At 36.0% G+C, this 18,537-nt stretch overlaps 1 protein-coding gene across 2 annotated transcripts in view; it reads right to left on the bottom strand.

Moving 5' to 3' along the window:
* Positions 1–18,537, bottom strand: part of LOC114513021 (alpha-2-macroglobulin) — a 47,131-nt gene that overhangs the window by 8,249 nt on the left and 20,345 nt on the right. Inside the window, exons 13-28 of one of the 2 annotated variants that reach the window (XM_036019367.1) lie at positions 18,457–18,520; positions 17,308–17,450; positions 16,545–16,694; positions 14,391–14,555; positions 13,839–13,947; positions 10,637–10,715; positions 9,731–9,959; positions 8,586–8,712; positions 8,111–8,232; positions 7,664–7,715; positions 4,220–4,303; positions 3,791–3,967; positions 3,384–3,471; positions 2,412–2,568; positions 2,057–2,131; positions 1,250–1,430 (exon numbers count right to left, since the gene is read on the bottom strand). In XM_036019367.1, coding sequence (XP_035875260.1) covers positions 1,250–1,430; positions 2,057–2,131; positions 2,412–2,568; positions 3,384–3,471; positions 3,791–3,967; positions 4,220–4,303; positions 7,664–7,715; positions 8,111–8,232; positions 8,586–8,712; positions 9,731–9,959; positions 10,637–10,715; positions 13,839–13,947; positions 14,391–14,555; positions 16,545–16,694; positions 17,308–17,450; positions 18,457–18,520 — 2,002 coding nt within the window. Of the gene's footprint in view, positions 1–1,249; positions 1,431–2,056; positions 2,132–2,411; positions 2,569–3,383; positions 3,472–3,790; positions 3,968–4,219; positions 4,304–7,663; positions 7,716–8,110; positions 8,233–8,585; positions 8,713–9,730; positions 9,960–10,636; positions 10,755–13,838; positions 13,948–14,390; positions 14,556–16,544; positions 16,695–17,307; positions 17,451–18,456; positions 18,521–18,537 lie in introns of both variants that reach the window. The other variant, XM_028532128.2, reaches the window with a different exon arrangement.

The following is an 18,537-nucleotide window of genomic DNA, read 5'->3' as shown; positions in this document are numbered from 1 at the left end:
TGAGAAACTCACACACATGCACAAGGAGACATGTATGTATTCATTGAAGCATGCCTTGTTATAGCAACAAATAAGAAATTATATCCACAAGGAGAGACTCTTCATATAAATTATGACCTTTTATATATGGTAATATATTATGTGGCAGAGAAAATTAATTAACTAGAAGCACAAGCACCCATGTAGGGGACTTCTGGTGGCATAATGCTGAACTTCAGAAAATAAAAGACAAACAAACAGATAAGAAGACAAGATGCAGAAATATTCAAAAGTATGATGCTGCTTTATCTAAAGATTAAAAATGTAAGAAATTGGAATATTATTTAGGGATACTTATGCAGTAAAAATATTAAAGAACTCAACAGAAATTGTGATGACAAATTCAGGATAATGATTCCCTTTGGGAGTGGGAGTGGTACACAGGGAATTTTTCCTACAATGGTAATATTTTATTTCTTAGGAAGAAAGGTATAAAGATGTTTTCTAATTATTATTTATACATTTTTATGTATCTGAAATATTTTCCAGTGAAGTTTTAAGAATAAATTATTAACGACACTGTCAAGGGAGAAAGGTAGAATGTTTCATTGGATCTCTTTTTATCGTTTGCATTTTATTTCTCTTTTTCTCGGACCCCTGCCTTCCACATAGACTATTCTTTACATAGAAGTATTGTGTGGATATGAAAAGATTTGTCAACATCGCCTGTCTTATAAAATGATCATAAAATACCAGAGTTTTTTCATGGGGTTACTTTCTTCAACCCTTTCTTATATTTAAGATGATGTGATATATCAGATAAGGGTTCTATATATAGTAAGAACTGATATCTTAATCATAGTAGCTCATACTTTTATAGCACTTACTATGTGCCATATACTCTAGCCACTGCCTTACACGTATTCTCTCATTTAACTCTGACAACAACCCTATGAGGTATTATCCCCATTTTACTGATGAAGGAACTGAAACACAGATAAGTGAAATGACTAGCTCAAGGTCACATAGGCAATATGTTTTGGAGCTGGTCTCCTGAGGCCAACCTTCTCACTACCACAGCATACTGCCTCTTATCTTTTGATATGTGACTTGACTGAGAAATGTTAGATTTTATAATGATATAGACACAAGAGGGGAAAAGAAAGGGATCACAAGAGGTAGGCGTAGGGGATTTTGCAGTGTAGTGGTACAGAGACTACTGTACTACTGTACAGAGAATGTGGGATGGGGGTTTCAGGTGTGCTCTCACCTTCCTTCACTGCTTCCTCATCAAGTGACTTGAGTACTTCGCTCTTTTTTTCCTGGTTACCTGCCAGGGCAAAAGCATAGGCCAACAGTGCCTTGGTATAGACATGGCTTCCATGGGGTCCCTGCTTTGCTGAATTCCAGGCTGACTCCAGGCAGAACAGGGCATTGCGGACAACAGGGTGCTGTGGAAAGTGAACAAGAAGACAACTGAGTTACGTGAACAGGAGGCTAGCATTCCCAGGTGAACACGCAGATTGCAGCATAGGAGACAAAAAAGGATTTCAAATGCATTTGTCCATCTATTCTCATTCTTATAAAGAGAATAGTATTTTTTTATCTGGTATTCTCAGATTTATGAGGCAGGAATAAAAGCCATATCTTTAGAATTCATTGTGTGTGGGTGTTTGAGGGGATGCCGTTAGGGAATAGATAAATAGCCTAGAAGTATCACTGGAAAAGTCTAAGGGGTGTCCAACAAGTGGCCCATGGACCGGCATGCACCCCAGGATAGCTACAAATGTGGCCCAACACAAAATCATAAATTTACTTAAAACATTGAGATTTTCTGTGATTACATGTTGGCTCTTCTATTTAATGTGTGGTTCTTCTTCCAATGCAGCCCAGAGACACCAAAAGGTTGGACACCCCTGGTAATGGATTGATGAAATTACTTGTTGATCTGGGAAGCATTACATTGCATACAAGGAAAGCTGACACCTGGCTTCAGTAGAGTGGCATTCCAAACAGCAGGTCAGTAGTATCATTGCAACTGGAATTATGCTTCAGCAGGGAAGGAGGTGGTACCTACAGTGATGGGAAGAGGAATCTCCAGAAGGGCGATGGTGATGTAGGCAGAGAGGGTCTCTTCATCTTCTACTCCTCCCTGTAGATGTGAGTGTGAGAGAGATTTGAGCAATTTAACTTTAGAGAAGGTTCTCAATCAGCTTTGTTTTCTGCAGTTTCATGGAATTTATCCTTATCCATATTCATTCCCAGGGGGCAAATTATCACAATCAACCTAAATACCATCGCCTCTTTCTTGGTGCTATCCAGGTTTTATTTTTGTTCTGATATTTTCCTTAAAGAATTTCTTCACTGTTACCTCCTCTCTTTACCCTCATACACACCATAATTGACAAGTCAAAGCTCTGAGAACACTTCACCTTAATGGCATTGTTAAGCAGTGACCCAGAACTTCTGAAACAGCCATTGTCCTTCTGCTTACGGGACAGCCAGGTGAGGGCTTCGGTAATATATGCTCTATCAATGAAGATGTAAGTTCGAGCCTGGGCAAAAGTCTTCAGTACAAAGGCGGTGAGCCTGAGGGTGGAAGAAGGGATGATAGTATTTTTCTTGTCCCATAAATGGCTTTACAAGCACTTTGCAGCAATAGGCTTCATAGGACACTTCATACATTTATATAAATCATCTAACAGGAATTCTAGTGTACATACAAAGCTCCCATCTCCTTTGGACTATTGGATTAACTTGCTAGATCTAAAATTTCCTTGTGGACTCACTTCCCCTTTGCTATAGAGTCTAAGTACTTCTAATGTTACTTAAAATAATTATTTAAGTTTTAAAATCTTTCTTCTCTTTACAGATTTCCTCCTGCTGATGGAAGAATCTTCTCATACAGCTGTTACATGCAATAATAACCTCTAATATTGGTTTGTCTTGGTGTTCATATTTTTAAAAATGTTTCATATTACTGGTCCCTCTCACTTCTTTTCTTCCATTGGTGAATTTATTCTCAGTTAACTTGAACATTATCTAAAAAACACAATATAATCTGAAGTGAACATGGTTTATCTAGAAGTTATATGATATATTCATTGGCCATATCATTAAAATGCTCATGGTAATGGGAGTTATTTTAGGAAAAAAAATAGCCATTTTAGAAAGAAGACCTTGATGTATTATTAACAGGATGAATTTTGGAAACAAGTGTAACATACATGTATTTGAATCTCAGCCTTTCTGATTATTACCTTGATAATCTTGATGTATGTATCTAGTATAACCAACTATAAGTTTAACAATACATATCTATAGGGTTATGGTAAATATAATTATGATAATATATGTAAATGTGCTGGTACAAAAAAATGGGAGCTCAAATAACTTTCTGTTACCAGGTGTTGCCTGCAGTCCTGCCATGTTTCTCCCCAAAGGTGCTGTAGGAGCCATCGTTGTGCTTATAGTTCAGCTGTCTCTGGTAACCTGGAATGGAAGGTTAATGATACAGCATGAAAGATCCTATATGCTGCAGTCAGCGAAATACTGAAATGCTTTGGTTTCTCTTGTGATATTTCCTAAATTATGCTGTCATATGTTGGAAGGTTCTGAGTCCTAAATATCTTATTGGAGGTTGGATGCTGGATAGTTACCATAAAATTAACTGTCATAGTATTCTTATCATAAGAACAATCATAGTATGACAAGCTAATGCATAATAGTATTGATAAGTAGCTCAAGCCTATTGGGAAATCCACTCTATTGTTAAAGTAACACTGAAGTTTTCGCTCAGTCAATCACTCACCAGTATTGAGGTAGCCAATGGCCTTGGACTTGAGCTCTGGAGTCAGTTGTTGTGTTTCATTTAGATAATTCAGAACATAGATGTTAGGAGCGAAAAGGACCATATTCTGTTCTCCACATCCATAGGGCATTTGGAGGAGATTTTGTGTGTTTCTCATGGCAGAACCTAATATGTCTCCTAGGGAATGGGAGAGATCATAACCTATCAGAATCATTAAGAAGAGATAAATTATTAGAGGAGGTAAAGAAATGAGGATTTTTAGGAAAGGTAAGTCTTCCAGGGACAGGAGTATGTTTGGAATCAATAAGCGAGCCTTAAAAGGGAGAGAAGAAAGAAGTTTCAATTACAGTTGTTATTTTGAGAAAGTATTTATGGAAAAACATAGTAGAAACTGTCAATATAGAATAATCTATGGGGCTAGAGACTCACCCAAGACTGAGAAGGAGGCTCGGGCAGATTCTTCTACCACATTTGGTGGCAGCTTCAGATGTAACTGATCAGGTACTTCAGCACCTAGAGAAAAAAAAACAAAGCAGCCATAGTTAAAATTATTTCTGCTATATATCTTCCTGAAGATCTCTAAGACCAAGAAGTCAGAACTATGCCTTATACCTAAACTTCTGAAAAGTTGTCTCTGAATATTTCAGATTTTTATATCTTAAATGTGTATGAACAGGATTCTGAGATTTCCAGAACTTCTCCTTCCCCAACCATTTTGTTCTCCCTATGTACAGAGTTGCATTCCAAAAGAAGTCTACACATTTACAAGTGCCCCTGATGTCATCCAAAGCTAATATGAGATGACTATCACAAGGTGATATATTTAATGCTCATTCCCAACCTCCTTACTCAACAGTTGTGTGAAAAAAACACCTTATGTATACAGAAGCAAAATAAAAATATCCCCAATGTTCCTGTATTCTACAATCCATACTGTTTTAACTTCTATCAAATTTCACCAAATATGAAGATAGCATTTTTATGGAGACTCTAGATATGGGGGTGAAGATGAACAGTATTTGTCTCATTGAAAATTAATAAAATAATTGTTGCTGATAAGTGTACATTTATTGCCATTTTAATGTTCATGAATTATATGAAGATAAAAAAGAGAAATGTTATACTTATCTTCATACTACATCTGTTGCTCATAAAATTAATATGACTTATGTCAAAGGGTACAAAGTTTTGGTTATGCCAGACGAGTAAGTTCTAGAGATGTACTGTACAGCACAGTGCCTACAGTTAACAATTTGCATTTTGTACTTAAACTTTTGTTAATAGGATAGATCTTATATTAAATAATAGAGTGGGAGGAAACTTTTGGAGATGATTAGGTTTATAGTATAGATTATGGTATATACTTAACTCTCCAAACTCATTAAGTTGTACACATTAATTCTGTATGTTTTTAAATTATATTAATTACATATGGTTATGTAATTAAATTTAAATTCAATCATGTAATTAAATATATAATATAATTATGCATTAAATACCCTATTTTGCTGTGCATAATGTGCACTTTTTTGCCCAAGTTTTTGAGGGAAAAATAAGGATGAGCAGTTATACATGGGAAGTACCTGAAATATCTTGTATCTGTTCTTGTGTTTTGTAATTATTTGTTACATGAAATTTCTTGTACCACACTATGTTCAAAAATAAATGCTAAAGTTCCTTTATAACACAAAACAAGTATCTAAATATAAATAAATAAATAATTGAATTAAAAAACTAACATACAAGATTTTTTTCCTGAAAGTTTGGGCCAAAAACAGGGATGTGCATTATACACAGGAGCCTGTTATACATAGCAGCCTGTTATACACAGCAAAGTATGGTAAATACATGGTTATACTAATTATGAATATATCATTCATATGTCCAATATGTCTATTACCTTCCAAAACACATTGTTGTAAGGAAACAGATACCATAAATAAAGTAAAAAGACAAATTACCAACTGAAAGGAAACATTTGGTAAGATATTCAATAGATAAAGACTCAGTGTCATACAGCTGAATCAGAGAAAAGACCAACTTCTCCAATATGAATGGTCAAAGATATAAAAGCAATTCATAAATATGAATAAATAAATTCACCCTCACTTGTGACTAGAGAAGTGTAAGTTAAAACAACAACATATTATTTCATCCAAATATTTGGTTAAAATGGAAACATTTATGGCAATAGATGACAGTAATCATTATGGGGTAACTAAACTGGTAGAAATATAAATTTAGGTAACAGAGAGAATGTTTTAATTCTTTTAAAAGTAAGAATATATACACACTGCCTTTTAACAGGAAAGTCACAGTCTGGTGTCAACTTCAGGCGTACTTGTGTGCACACACAAGGGACTGGCTGAGAAACCAGGCAGAACTGTGATACTGACAGTGTGGAATTAGAGGGAACTAGGAGGAATTACCTAACCTTATAATTTAACATGGGAAACATTTCAAGACCAGTTGATGAGTAAGAAAAAGGGAGCTATAGGCAGGAACCTATGAAACTCACACCACATACATAAACCATAATACACAAATTCATCTGCACATTATTTTTAATCATACAGGTATGGTCATGGAAGTGTTGAAAAAGACTGTAAGGGGGTGACAGTGGCCTGTGATACGAAGTTCTGTTTTGTTTTGTTTTTAAAGGAGAATGCATTCCTGTGTTACATAGGTAATTAAAATTAATTCTAATAAAACTGCCTGGTGATTAGCTCTGACATACAAGAAATAAATCAAAATGAAGAACTCAGAACTGGAGGAGAAACCAGGATAAAACGCTTTGGTGATAACACTAAGTTCACTTAAATGTAGAAGGAAAGCTAAACAATAAGACAGTTATGTCCTTGGAACACTCTATGTATTCCAAGTTTTGTTTTTTCTATGTATTGAAGTTTTGACAATATAAAAATCACATTGGACAGAAATCGGTATGTAGACAGAGAAAGGCCAGGAGCACATATATGATGTTCTGACATTGGTTTGAGGTAAGAACACATTGTGTTGATAAATTTCTTAGTGCACTAAATTTCTATAAAAGTTATTGTTTAGACTAGAAAATTCTTTGCCAAGACAAAGTTATATCTTTTACTGTAAACTTCTTCAGTCCCTGGCAAATGACTGAAAGAGCATTAGGTATAGGATTGGCATTGAACAAATACTGATATGACATTAATGGTACAGGCTGCAACAGCTTTTATTTTTGGTAAATAGCATGGTCCCATTATCAAATGCTGTTGGTTCTGCATGTATAAGGGACACATGGACAAAGCCAAAGGGGGGTAGGATCAATGGTGGGAGGTGGGGATGGCTGGGGTGGGGGTGGAAATGGAGACAACTGTATTTGTACAACAGTGAGAGAGAGAGAGCAAGAGCATACTCTCATGAGCGAGAGAGGTTCTTAGTTTTCTTCAAGGAAGAAAAATAGACTATCGTGAGAGTGGATCAATTTAAAGAAATGCTGTAGGTTCTGAAAAAGTCAATGGTGGGGTAACCCGAATTTAGCTATCCATATATTGTATTACTAAGTATTCAAAGAAATATCCCATTGGCAATATTCTGATTCCACCCACTTTCTACCTATAACCACATACATACTGGTCAGAAAGACATTTTGGTGGCTGCACAGATGCTCTAAGAGAAAAAAGATTCATAATGCATGAGCTAGGGATATTCTCCTGATCGAATTACTTGGCCTCTCTAAGACCCATTTTCTCATTTGTCAAATGAGAACCACCAGGTTCTTTGGGTCTTACTGGCCTTATAGGGCTTAGTGTAGATATAACATATAAAATTCTTTGATCTTCATATGTTACACAAGTTTTAGTCAATGTTATTTTAATTATTAAGGCTGATTCTTACCTGATGGGCAAAGCATGGAGTTGAATGTTATTTCCTTCTCTAGTCCTTCAGGCTTTGTGTGGAAAAAAAGAAAAGTCAGAGGTGAGAATGGACTCACTTTCAGAAAAATTGTATTGATAGGGTAACCACAAATTTCTTGATAGTAAACAGGAGAAGTGGAACTAATTTTTCAAATGTACTATATAAATAAATTTTATAAGTAAAACAAATATGAAGGAGACAGGTTGATAGATGAAAAAGTGAGAGAAAATGAAAAAATAAATTAAGAGAAAAGGGATGGAGAGACAGAGATATAGACACGCACAGATATCTGTATTTATAAAATAAGATTATGAAAGGTGATCATATATTATTTAGCCCCTGTTACCTAACAGTTACCATCTTAACTGGATTCACTGTTGTTTTTATTAACTCATTGCGACCTATCAAATGGGTAGGCTTACTCACTTCAACCAAAAGGGGCTTGATGATTTTGTCTTTCATTCCATATTCAGGGACCACGGCCACCTCAGACCCACACAGTTCTTGAGACTGCACTGCCTCTGCGCTCACGGTGAAATTCACACTCCCTGAAAAAACGGGCCAGTAGAGATGAGCACTGTCTCCCCTTTCCTCCATACCTTTAAACTCCAAGATCTATAAATGTTCTGTAAACTTTTTTTTTGGTTATATAAAAACACAAGACTAGAAATGGAAGTGGCATAAATTAGAAAATAATGATATCGAGTATCCAAGGTGATAAGGATGAAAGGGAAATAGGAATATCCTTCTAGATGCTCTAGAATAAGAAACAAAGAAAACAAATTCTACTGTCTGGGAGAAAAGGCATCTTTGTCTGAGAGAAGTAGAACTGGATATAAGAATCCCACTGCTATACAAACTTGGAGCAGGATTGAGTAGTTCCTAGGAATCTGTCTCTTACCTAATGACTTTGGGGTTACTGCCCAGGATACGGTTTGTCGTCCATTCTCACAGATGCAGTAAGAGTCTTCTCCCTTCTCCAGCGGGACAGCTTGGAATGCAGGAGAGGCTTCTAGGTACACACTGACCTGAAACCACACAGGAGACAGAGACGAGAGATCAGAGAAAGAAGGGGAGTGAAGTGAGAATGGCTTGTAATAAAGCATTTTGGAGACATGGTTAGATTTCAAGTTGCCTAATTCTGAAGATTTTATAGGTAGATTTGAACCCTAAATATTAGTATTTTGGTGTAATCTTCTCTTTCATGTGGTGGGACCAGAGCAGAGGAAACGTCATGATGACAAGATTCCTTTGGCTGGGAATCTTGACCATTCTCCAAGCTTTCCCAGCAGAGTGTATAAAATTTATAAACAGTTATTATTTCAGCAGAAATAAGATATTCACAAATAATTTTTAATGAGTGATACATGAAAAGTTAAATATATGAGAATATAGAGGTTGAAGCCTTGAAGAATTTAAGACATACAAATGGAACCTAATAATTTTGATGTCCATATCAGAACTCTTTATAAGACACAAACTTCCTAACCTTAGAAGATTGTGATAAGAGGAAGAAACTTGTGACAACATGAATGGATCTGGAGAATAGTATGCTAAGTGAAATAAGTCAGTCAGAAAAAGCCAAGAACCATGTGATTTTACTCATTGTGAAAATCATGGACACAGACAACGGCATGGTCGTTTCCAGAGGGAAGGGTGGATGGGGTGGTAGCAAAGGGTAAAGGGGGCTTAATATATGGTGAGGAAAGATGATTTGAGCTTGGTTGGTAGGCATGGATGCGATATATAGATTATGTATTGCAGGAATGAACACTTGAAACCTATATAATTGTATTAACCAGTGTCACCCTAATAAATTCAATTAAAAAATCTTAGAAAAAAAAGAGTCAGAAACTTACTTTAAGTTGCAATCTGGTATTTAGAGATAACAACAACTATAGTGATGAATATGCACATATTATAAATACCTGATAGTATTCTTCCTCTGGTGGACACATTTTACACATAGGAGTCTGTTACTATTCCTGGGATGAAATTTATAATTTAAGTAACCTTGTGTTTAATTTAGTAGAGAGAGATTCTTACCCGGATGCATTTGGAAAGGTAGTTGATGACAGTGGCCTTGAGTGTGAAGGCCTCTCCACGGATCACAGAGTAGGGCATTGTGAGCTCCACAAAGAAGGGCTGGAAGGCTCGGAGAGAGGCAGGAAGAGAGAGACCAAGTCCAGTGTCATTGGACAGGCAGAGGGCCCCTGCCTTCCACTCAGTGATGGTATCAGGGACTGTTACTCCTACTTCAGCCACACCTGATGAGCTGGGGAGGATGGCAAAGTGAGGAACAGAAAGTAAGCAGTTGAAGAAATCCTTTCAAGGAAGAGAAACTTATAAATGATTCTGTTATCATAATTTGTATGCACTCAGAAGAAATGCCAATAATGAGTATAAATAAGACTTAATATAGGAATATATAATTGCTTTTCTTCCAACTCTTGTTTTCCATTTCAGTCTATATCTGAGTTTCCTACAGACATATAGCTATAGTATAATCTATGATAGACAATATAATTATAAACTAAATTTATAATATGGGATTGTTCTTATATTTTCCTCTCTAAAATATTGTTCCACTGAGGGCAGGTTTATAATTTTCAGTTCTATTATTACTGTGCATCATTGGTCTGACTGATTCTGTGCTTAATTCAAGATTGCTGACCCATGAAGGATCTCTTCTAAGTGTTAATCTATGCAGTGCTTGGTTATATTTAGTCCTTATGCTTATTTTCTGGAAATCTTTGAATTAAATTTATGCAAAATTTCTTAGCACTGATGTAATTATATTAATGAGATGTCATAGCAGAAACAGTTATATCTAACTTCTCCTGAAAACAGCAGTGTGTCTAAAAGACAATATGTGGATGGTGAAAAATTAGCTAAAAATGGAAAAATTTGAGGAATCTCTATTGTATCTTATATAAAAAGACAGTTACTTACTCCACTGCCACCAAGTCCCAGATCCATGTCTCAGGGAAGTACTTTCTTACAGTCTCTGTGAGAGGCTCTGAAACGTGGGCTACAGAATCCTGAACGACACTTTCCAATGCACTTACATCTATGATGGGTGAGGGATGGAGGCAGAAACAATAAATATAAAGATCAAGCTAATAATAAGTAATAAGTGCTACAAAAGAAAGAAACAGGGTGATGAAATAGGAACCAGGAGAGGACACTTGGGTGTTAGGGAAAAGCTTCTTTGAAGAGGCAATGTTTTAGCTGAGTTCATAAGTATTAGAATAAGCTAAGAGTGAGATGGGGAAAGAGAATCACAGAGAACATAGAGGGCCGGAGGCAGAAAGAGGCTTGGATTGCTCACGAGGCAGAAAGGAGTCCTCTGTGGCTACTGTACATTATCTAAGGGGAGATTTCTATGACATGGGGGTGGGAGGAGGGCAGGAGTTAAAGTTTTCATTTGGTATGTTTTTCTGTGGGAGCAAAAAAAATCATATCATTATGACAGTGGCTTTGAGAAACACTTCATAGAAGTGAAAGCTTTTTATTTCCTTATATGTCAAAAGATCAGAGTTAGCATCTCTCATTTTATTTACCTTCTGTTAATGATGTGCTGGTAAATATTTAACAATCAGCTCTCTGGAAAAATATTTGTGCATATATATATATATTTGTACATATATAAGTTAACTATAAATCTGATAAAGGATTATAGTATATAATTTATAAATAATAATAAAAACATACAATAATTTTTGTTTAAATTCCACATAGCCCATTGATTCTCATCGAATGTTTTCCTTGATTTTTGACAAACTCTTTAGTTTGTACTATGTATTTAACTATGATTTGACAATCTCAGTCAATAAGCAAATGCCTGGTTGCTATCTGACTTACTTATCAAAGAGGTAGCCCATATCATTGACAAACAGGTATGATTTCAACATGAATATTGGCTAATGTTTTGGGAACATTAAGGGGCTTCTTCACTTGATTGGTGAGAATGTAGTCTTTCTAAAAAATATATTTTATTGATTATGCTATTACAGTTGTCCCAATTTTTCCTCCTTTGCCCCACTCTATGTGGTAGCCCCCTTCCCTCCAGCAATGCCCTTCCTTAGTTCATGTCCATGGGTCATGCATATAAGTTGTTTAGATTCTTCAATTCCTATACTATTCTTAACATCCTGCTATTTTGTACCTACAAATTCTGCTTTTTAATCCCTTCACCTTTTCCCCCATTCTTCCTGTTCCCTCTCCCAGCTGATAATCATTCAAATGATCTCCACACCTACAATTCTATACCTGTTCTGGTTGTTTGCTTAGTTTGTTTTTTCCGATTCAGTTGTTGATAGTTGTGAATTTGTTTCCATTTTAATGTTTATAGTCTTGATTTTCTTTTTCTTAAATAAGTCCCTTTAAAATTTCATGTAATAATGGCTTGGTGATGATGAACTTCTTTAGCTTTACCTTATCTGGGAAGTACTTCATCTGTCCTTTCATTCTAAATGATAGCTTTGTTGGGTAGAGTAATCTAGGCTCCATGTCCTTGTTTTCATCATTTTGAATACTTCTTGCCAGTCTGTTCTTGCCTGCAAAATTTCTTTTGAGAAATAAGCTGATAGTCTTATGGGAACTCTGTTGTAGCTAATTCTCTGCCTTTCTCTTGCTCCTTTTAAGATTCTATCTTTTACCTTTGGCATTTTAATTATGATGTATCTTGGTGTGGTACTCTTTGGGTCAAATTTGTTTGGGATTCTCTGTGCTTCCTGGACTTGTGTGTCTATATCCTTTGCTGAATTAGGGAAGTTCTCCCTTATTTTTTCAAATAAGTTTTCAATTTCTTGCTCTTCCTCTTCTCTTTCTGGCACCCCTATGATTCAGATGTTGGTCCTTAAGGAGATGTCCTAGGGCATCCTTATACTATCCTCATTTTTAAAAAATTCTTCTTTCTTTTTGCTCTTCTGGGTGAATGCTTATTTTTTTTTCCTTGTGTTTCAAATCATTGATTTGATTCTCAGCTTCCTCCCTCCTCTGTTGGTTCCTTGTAGATTTTTCTTTATTTCACTTAGCGTAAACTTTACTTCCTCATTTATGTTGTTGCTGTTGTTGCTGTACAGTGAGTTCTTTGAGCATCCTGACCACCAGTGTTTTGAATTCTGCATCTGATAAGTTGCTTATCTCCATTTTATTTAGTTCTTTCTCTGGAGTTTTGTTCTGTTCTTTCATTTGTGCCATGTTTCTTTGTATTCTCAATTTGGCAGTTCTCTGTGTTTGTTCCCCAGCTGTTGCTCTGGTGCTGAATTCCAGAGTGAGTGGGTTTGCATTTATTCTAAGTCCATGTGGGCTCTTTAGAGTTTCTTGAAAATTCTGCAGTTTCTTCCACCATCCCAATCCACTCTGGTTTTTACGGCCAGAAATTATGAGGGTTTATCTTCCTGGCACTGGCTTCCTAGGCTGTGTGGTCTGGCCTGGAGCTGGGACTGTGCACTCCCAAGGCCAGACTGCACAGCCCAGGTATCCAGTGCCTCCCAATTTTTATCCACCATATGTGAATGTGGGACCATCTGTTCTGCCACTTCTGCTACTTCTCCACAGCACACAATGCATCTCTACACCTCTCTGCCTATCTCTGTGACTCCATCCCTCCTACCCTTCTGAATGAATGTTGCTTCTTTAAATCTTTGGACGTCAGATTTTTACACAGCTTGATTTTCTGATGGTTCTAGGTGTTATTTGTTTTGAGATCTAGTAGTAATTCTTTCTGTGGTTGAGTGAGGAGGTGAAGAGTGTCTACCTACACCTCCCTCTTGCCTGGAAGTAGAATGTAGTCTTGACTTTTGAACATTCTGTTTCTGTTTACATAGATCATATGCCTAAAACTATCTCTTCCTTTTTCGAGTCCACATATCTTTATTTACTAGATACAGATTCTTCATGACTGGCTTTCCTGATTCCTCAATCAGAATTAACTTTCCCTGTGTTCTAACACTGTTCACAATCTGACTTAAGTTTGCTCCCCTGACACAGTCAGAACTTTGGGGTTTATGTTGCTATGTGACTTTGAGCAATACCTTAATATATCTAAACACAAGATTTGTTTTGGTCAATTTTATCACATTTTATCTTAAAAATTCTTTTATTTGTTTCAATATATTAGACAATATATTATTAACTATTATTTTACCTGCATAAGATAATAATCTTGGAGAACTCATCATTGAATAGACTGGATGGCGTAAGCATACTTTGGGTTTATGAATCTTTGAGTTGGTAAATACCTTTAAGCCCATATCCTGTGAAGAAAATGATCACTTACTCAGTACATAAATATTTAAAAAAATATATAGGCACATACTTTTAAAAATTGAAATCAATAAACAGTCCAATTAGTTTCATATTAAGCTCTTGATGTTCAGATCTATAGAAGGGACATTGATATATTTATAGAGGTAATTTCGTTCTTTTTAAAAAACACTTCAGTAATTATTTTCTAGATGTGATATATATATAAGTAAATATAAGGAAACTTGATTAATAGCCCCAAAAGTCGCAGTACTGGCTCTTTGCTGTTAGTAGATCTGCTATTCTTAGTGACCTTGGACAAGTCACTTGACCTCTCTATGTCCCATTACTCTCAACTCTAATATGAAGGCATTAAAATAAATAATTAAAAAATATATAATATTTTGTAAACCCTAAGAACCTCCCACCCCCATCTGCAATATAAGGAACTTACCTGCAGGAAGCTGTACATATCTTTTTCATTTGTGTTGGACACTGGGGAATAGACAATTCCATTGACATAGACATTATGGCTGACACAGTCTCCACTGTCTTCCTCCTGCTGATTCAAACTCCCAGGGAAACCAGTGAGGTCCTTTACTGGTAGCAGGTTATAAACCTGTACAAATGCAAAGGACAAAAGGACACACTTATTTGTGGTTTATTTCTTTCAAGTGTAAGGGTAAAAAAAAGAATAATTACCATCAGTCCTAGAGTGTCTCCATTGCTTACATATTTTATAGAGAAGATGATCTTGAAAATGTTTAACAATTTTAAGGAAAAAACACTAAAATATTTCCATCTAAGCCAGGATCATAATACTTTGCCACATAGTTCAGAGACAAACCTTAGACTACATACTAGAATAAAATAAAACTTCATTAGGAGACATTGTATAAAGCTTTTTTTAAAAATTTTTATTTATTTATTTTTAGAGAGGGAAGGGAGGAGAAAGAGAGAAAGAGAAACATCAATGTGCAGTTGCTGGGGGCCATGGCCTGCATCCCAGGCATGTACCCTGACTGGGAATCGAACCTGCGACACTTTGGTTCGCAGCCCCCACTCAATCCACTGAGCTACTCCAGCCAGGGCTGTACAAAGCTTTAATGATAGAATGATATGATAGTTTTGTCTCTACCTTGAGGTTAGCAACTGACTCAGTGTATATGTGACAAAGTTACTGGACACTTTCTAAACAGGTACATGAATAAACATATAGCCATGTTAAACATATAAACAGGACAGTATTTTCTTAGGTATTATTCATAGGAACAAAATACTCCAGATCTTCACAAATACATAAAACTTTAACTGCAAAATATTGGAAATGATATTTTTAAATTCATTGAGAAAGGAACAGTAAGACAGACATACAAATGCTGACAGGGGTACTGCAGTATATTCATAGAAGTATGAAACTGATTGATAAGAACAGATTAGCAAAGTGAGTAATGTAATGAAATTAGATGTCTTCTCAAAGGCAGCTGCCTCTTACTATTCTAGATCTTCCTTCACTGCTGATTTTTATCCGGAGCATACTATATAATTATTGTCTTTCTAATCTATGAAAATGTTAGTTCCACAGGAGCATGGATTTTTGTCTTTCCAGTAGTTCACTGCTAGATACCCAGAACTTCAACACAAAGTAGGCACACCTAGGACACAGTGGGCACTAAACAAATGTGTTGAATGAATGGCTTATGCTATTTGGAGCAAAGTGTTTCATTAGTAAAACACTATCAAGGGCCGAGAGGAACTAGTGTGGTAACCCAGGTCTACTACTAAATACTTGTAGTTTTTGCTTAATTATTAACACGTTAATAGGATTTTCTGCCTTTTTTTACCCCCTGGGGTTATTATAATTAAAAAAAAATTCTGAGGACTGTAAAATTTTATTATACAAACACAAAACATCAGTGTTATTTTTCCATATATCCTCTTACTCCCACTGTTAAAATGTACTTAATTCTTTCTTTAGAGGTATTCTAGATTGCCGGGGGTGGGGACGGGGGTATGAGGGGAATAAATGGTAATGGAAAAATATAATAAAAATGACAAAAACATATTCTAATACTTTCAATTAAATTCCACTGGAAGGACTGAAAAGCAATCATTCTTATAGGTTTTCCTTTTAGGAAAGTAAAAATATAAATTTCTGTTTGTAAAATTTTGATGGTAAAAGACATCAGTAAAAGGCTATTTCAACTGGTGTCAGAGTGAACATTTGAAGATATGAGCAAGTGACTATTAGAACACGTTGTTAACAGTTTCTTATTGTTCCACTCCAGCATACCCTTTTGCTATTTCTTGTTAACCCAATGTTAAAATAATTCATTTATTAATGTCATTTATCATATAGTAATTCATTTTTCTTAATTTTTACTCATCAGAGACAATACAACATCTTCCTTCAGAAATTGTGTCCATCTTGTATTCTCCAGTATTTCAATTTGAATTTGATATAATTCAAAGTGCACATGAGAGAGCTCAAAACTATTCACTCGTAAGTAAATATAATTGTAACAGATCCTGTCCTACTCAGAAAGGCAATTCTTCTTGCTTGGAGACCCTTACCTCCCCTTCCTGACCCGAGGCTGAGGGAACTCACCGAGGATGGGGACAACTCAGCCTCAGGCTTCATGAGCAGCACGCTCTGGTCCACTGCGCGGAGGGCACAGAGAGACTGAGGAGAAGCTGTGACGCGCAGGTGGGCGTGTGAGGCAGGAAGACTTTGTGCTGGGCTGAAGCTCAAATCCACCTGTGAGATTAAAGAGAAAGACCAGAAAAACAAATTTCCTGACCTAATCCTGTAGGCACCAGCATATTCTGCGTGCTGCTCACATCCGATGCATAATCACTGACTTCACGGGGGTGAGTACTGTGTGAGACCTGCCGCTTTTTGTCCCTTCTACTTCATTTTGATTTTTTTCCAAGAATAAGTGGAGCCATTATAATGATATCTAATTATTTTTATAACTTATTAATTGAGATGTCATGTTTACTTTTGATACATGGTGAAGTGTTCATTAACTACAAGGTAGAAAGCAAATGGTTCTAGTCTAGATGCTCTTGTATTTTTCTTTTGGCTCTTTAGGAGTCTTAAAAACTTACTTACATATTTCCCAACATTTCATCATAGAAAAAGGGAACAAGGTACTCTGAGTCATATCATATGGGAAGAGATAATGCATGAGAATTTTGCACTAGGAGTCAAGTGACATGGTTTCTTCGAGTGACTGCCATTACCTTGCTGAAATCCTTTGCAAAGTTCACTTAACTCCTTTGGTCCCCATGCTCAAATGAAGAAAATAATTAATTATGATAGTAACTTCTAGTTTAATGTTAAAAAATTTATGGTATGAAGCACCCACCTTGTTGGCCAGACAATTTTCAACCTCGTATTTCGCAGAATCCCCAACCACTTCCCCATCAGGTAAAATGGCATAGATGAGCAATCGGGCAACTGGAGCAATGTCTGATTCCACAGGGAATGACACAGAAAAGTGGCCTTTCACTGGAGCACAGAGACAATGAGGAAGTGACTACGGGTTAGATGTCTCCCCAGGGAAAACATGAAAGTTTCTAGTACACAAAGCCATCTTAGGAACCTGGTGTAGTTAATAGTTGTTTCTAGTAGTATGTGTAATAGATATAAAAAACGATATGTAACAAATAGATGACTGCCCCTAAGAACTCTAGTTTTAGGGGAAAATGCCTTATTGAAGTCCTTCTTGGCTACTATTTGATCTAGACCTCACATTAGAAAAGGGAAATAGACCCTGAGGTTGTGAGTTATAATATTAAAAGTTTAACACATTGTATTTATCCTTATATCCTCTCCAGTCCTCTATGAACATAATATTCTTCTCAAGAAGAACACTGCTTCTTTGGAAGTTATTTGCTGAGTCTACATAGATTCTTCAGAGGTTGTATTAAACTTTGTAAGTCTAATCATGACACTTTTGTGTTGCTATGAAAAAGCAAGAAAAGAGTAATTCACTGACAGTTTTCTAGTAAGTGGTATTTTAGACTTTCTTAGAATAGAAGAAACCATCAGAGATTTATATTGTTCCATATTTATTCATGAGGGGAGTCCAATTCAGTCAAACTCTTCATGAGTCATAACTATCTTTAAAAAGGAAAAATGATATACAAATATAAATCAATCTGCACAACACCTAGTTACAGAAGGCACTACAAAATTTTACCTTCTCTTCAATGATTAAAACGATTTTGAAATGTCATTTTGTGAAGATGGTCCATGAATATTTTTAGCTTGAAAATTTGGATTAGCATGGATTATAAAAACACTACATCTACATTTTAAATAATGTGAACAGAATACACTGAAGGAAAAAATATTGGGTGAAAAAAAGAAATATTGCTTTCTCCTCTCAACTTCTTTACCGGTGTTAGGTGGAAAATTTCTCTCTTTATTTTAAACTATTCCTGGTATTTCTGGAACATAAGGTTGAATGTGTCAGAGTAGGGAGGGAATGTGGAGTTATGGAAATACTCACTGTCTCCTTGCTCCACAGGCAGTATGTGAGTCCCAGTTCGGACAATGCCTCCCTTTGCCATTATCTGAAAAAAAAAAAAAA

Source organism: Phyllostomus discolor, chromosome 2, assembly GCF_004126475.2.
Source record: "Phyllostomus discolor isolate MPI-MPIP mPhyDis1 chromosome 2, mPhyDis1.pri.v3, whole genome shotgun sequence".
In the NCBI taxonomy this organism is placed as follows: domain Eukaryota; kingdom Metazoa; phylum Chordata; class Mammalia; order Chiroptera; family Phyllostomidae; genus Phyllostomus; species Phyllostomus discolor.
The sequence above is the reverse complement of the archived record's forward strand: the minus strand, read 5'-3'. Positions and strand labels throughout refer to the sequence as shown.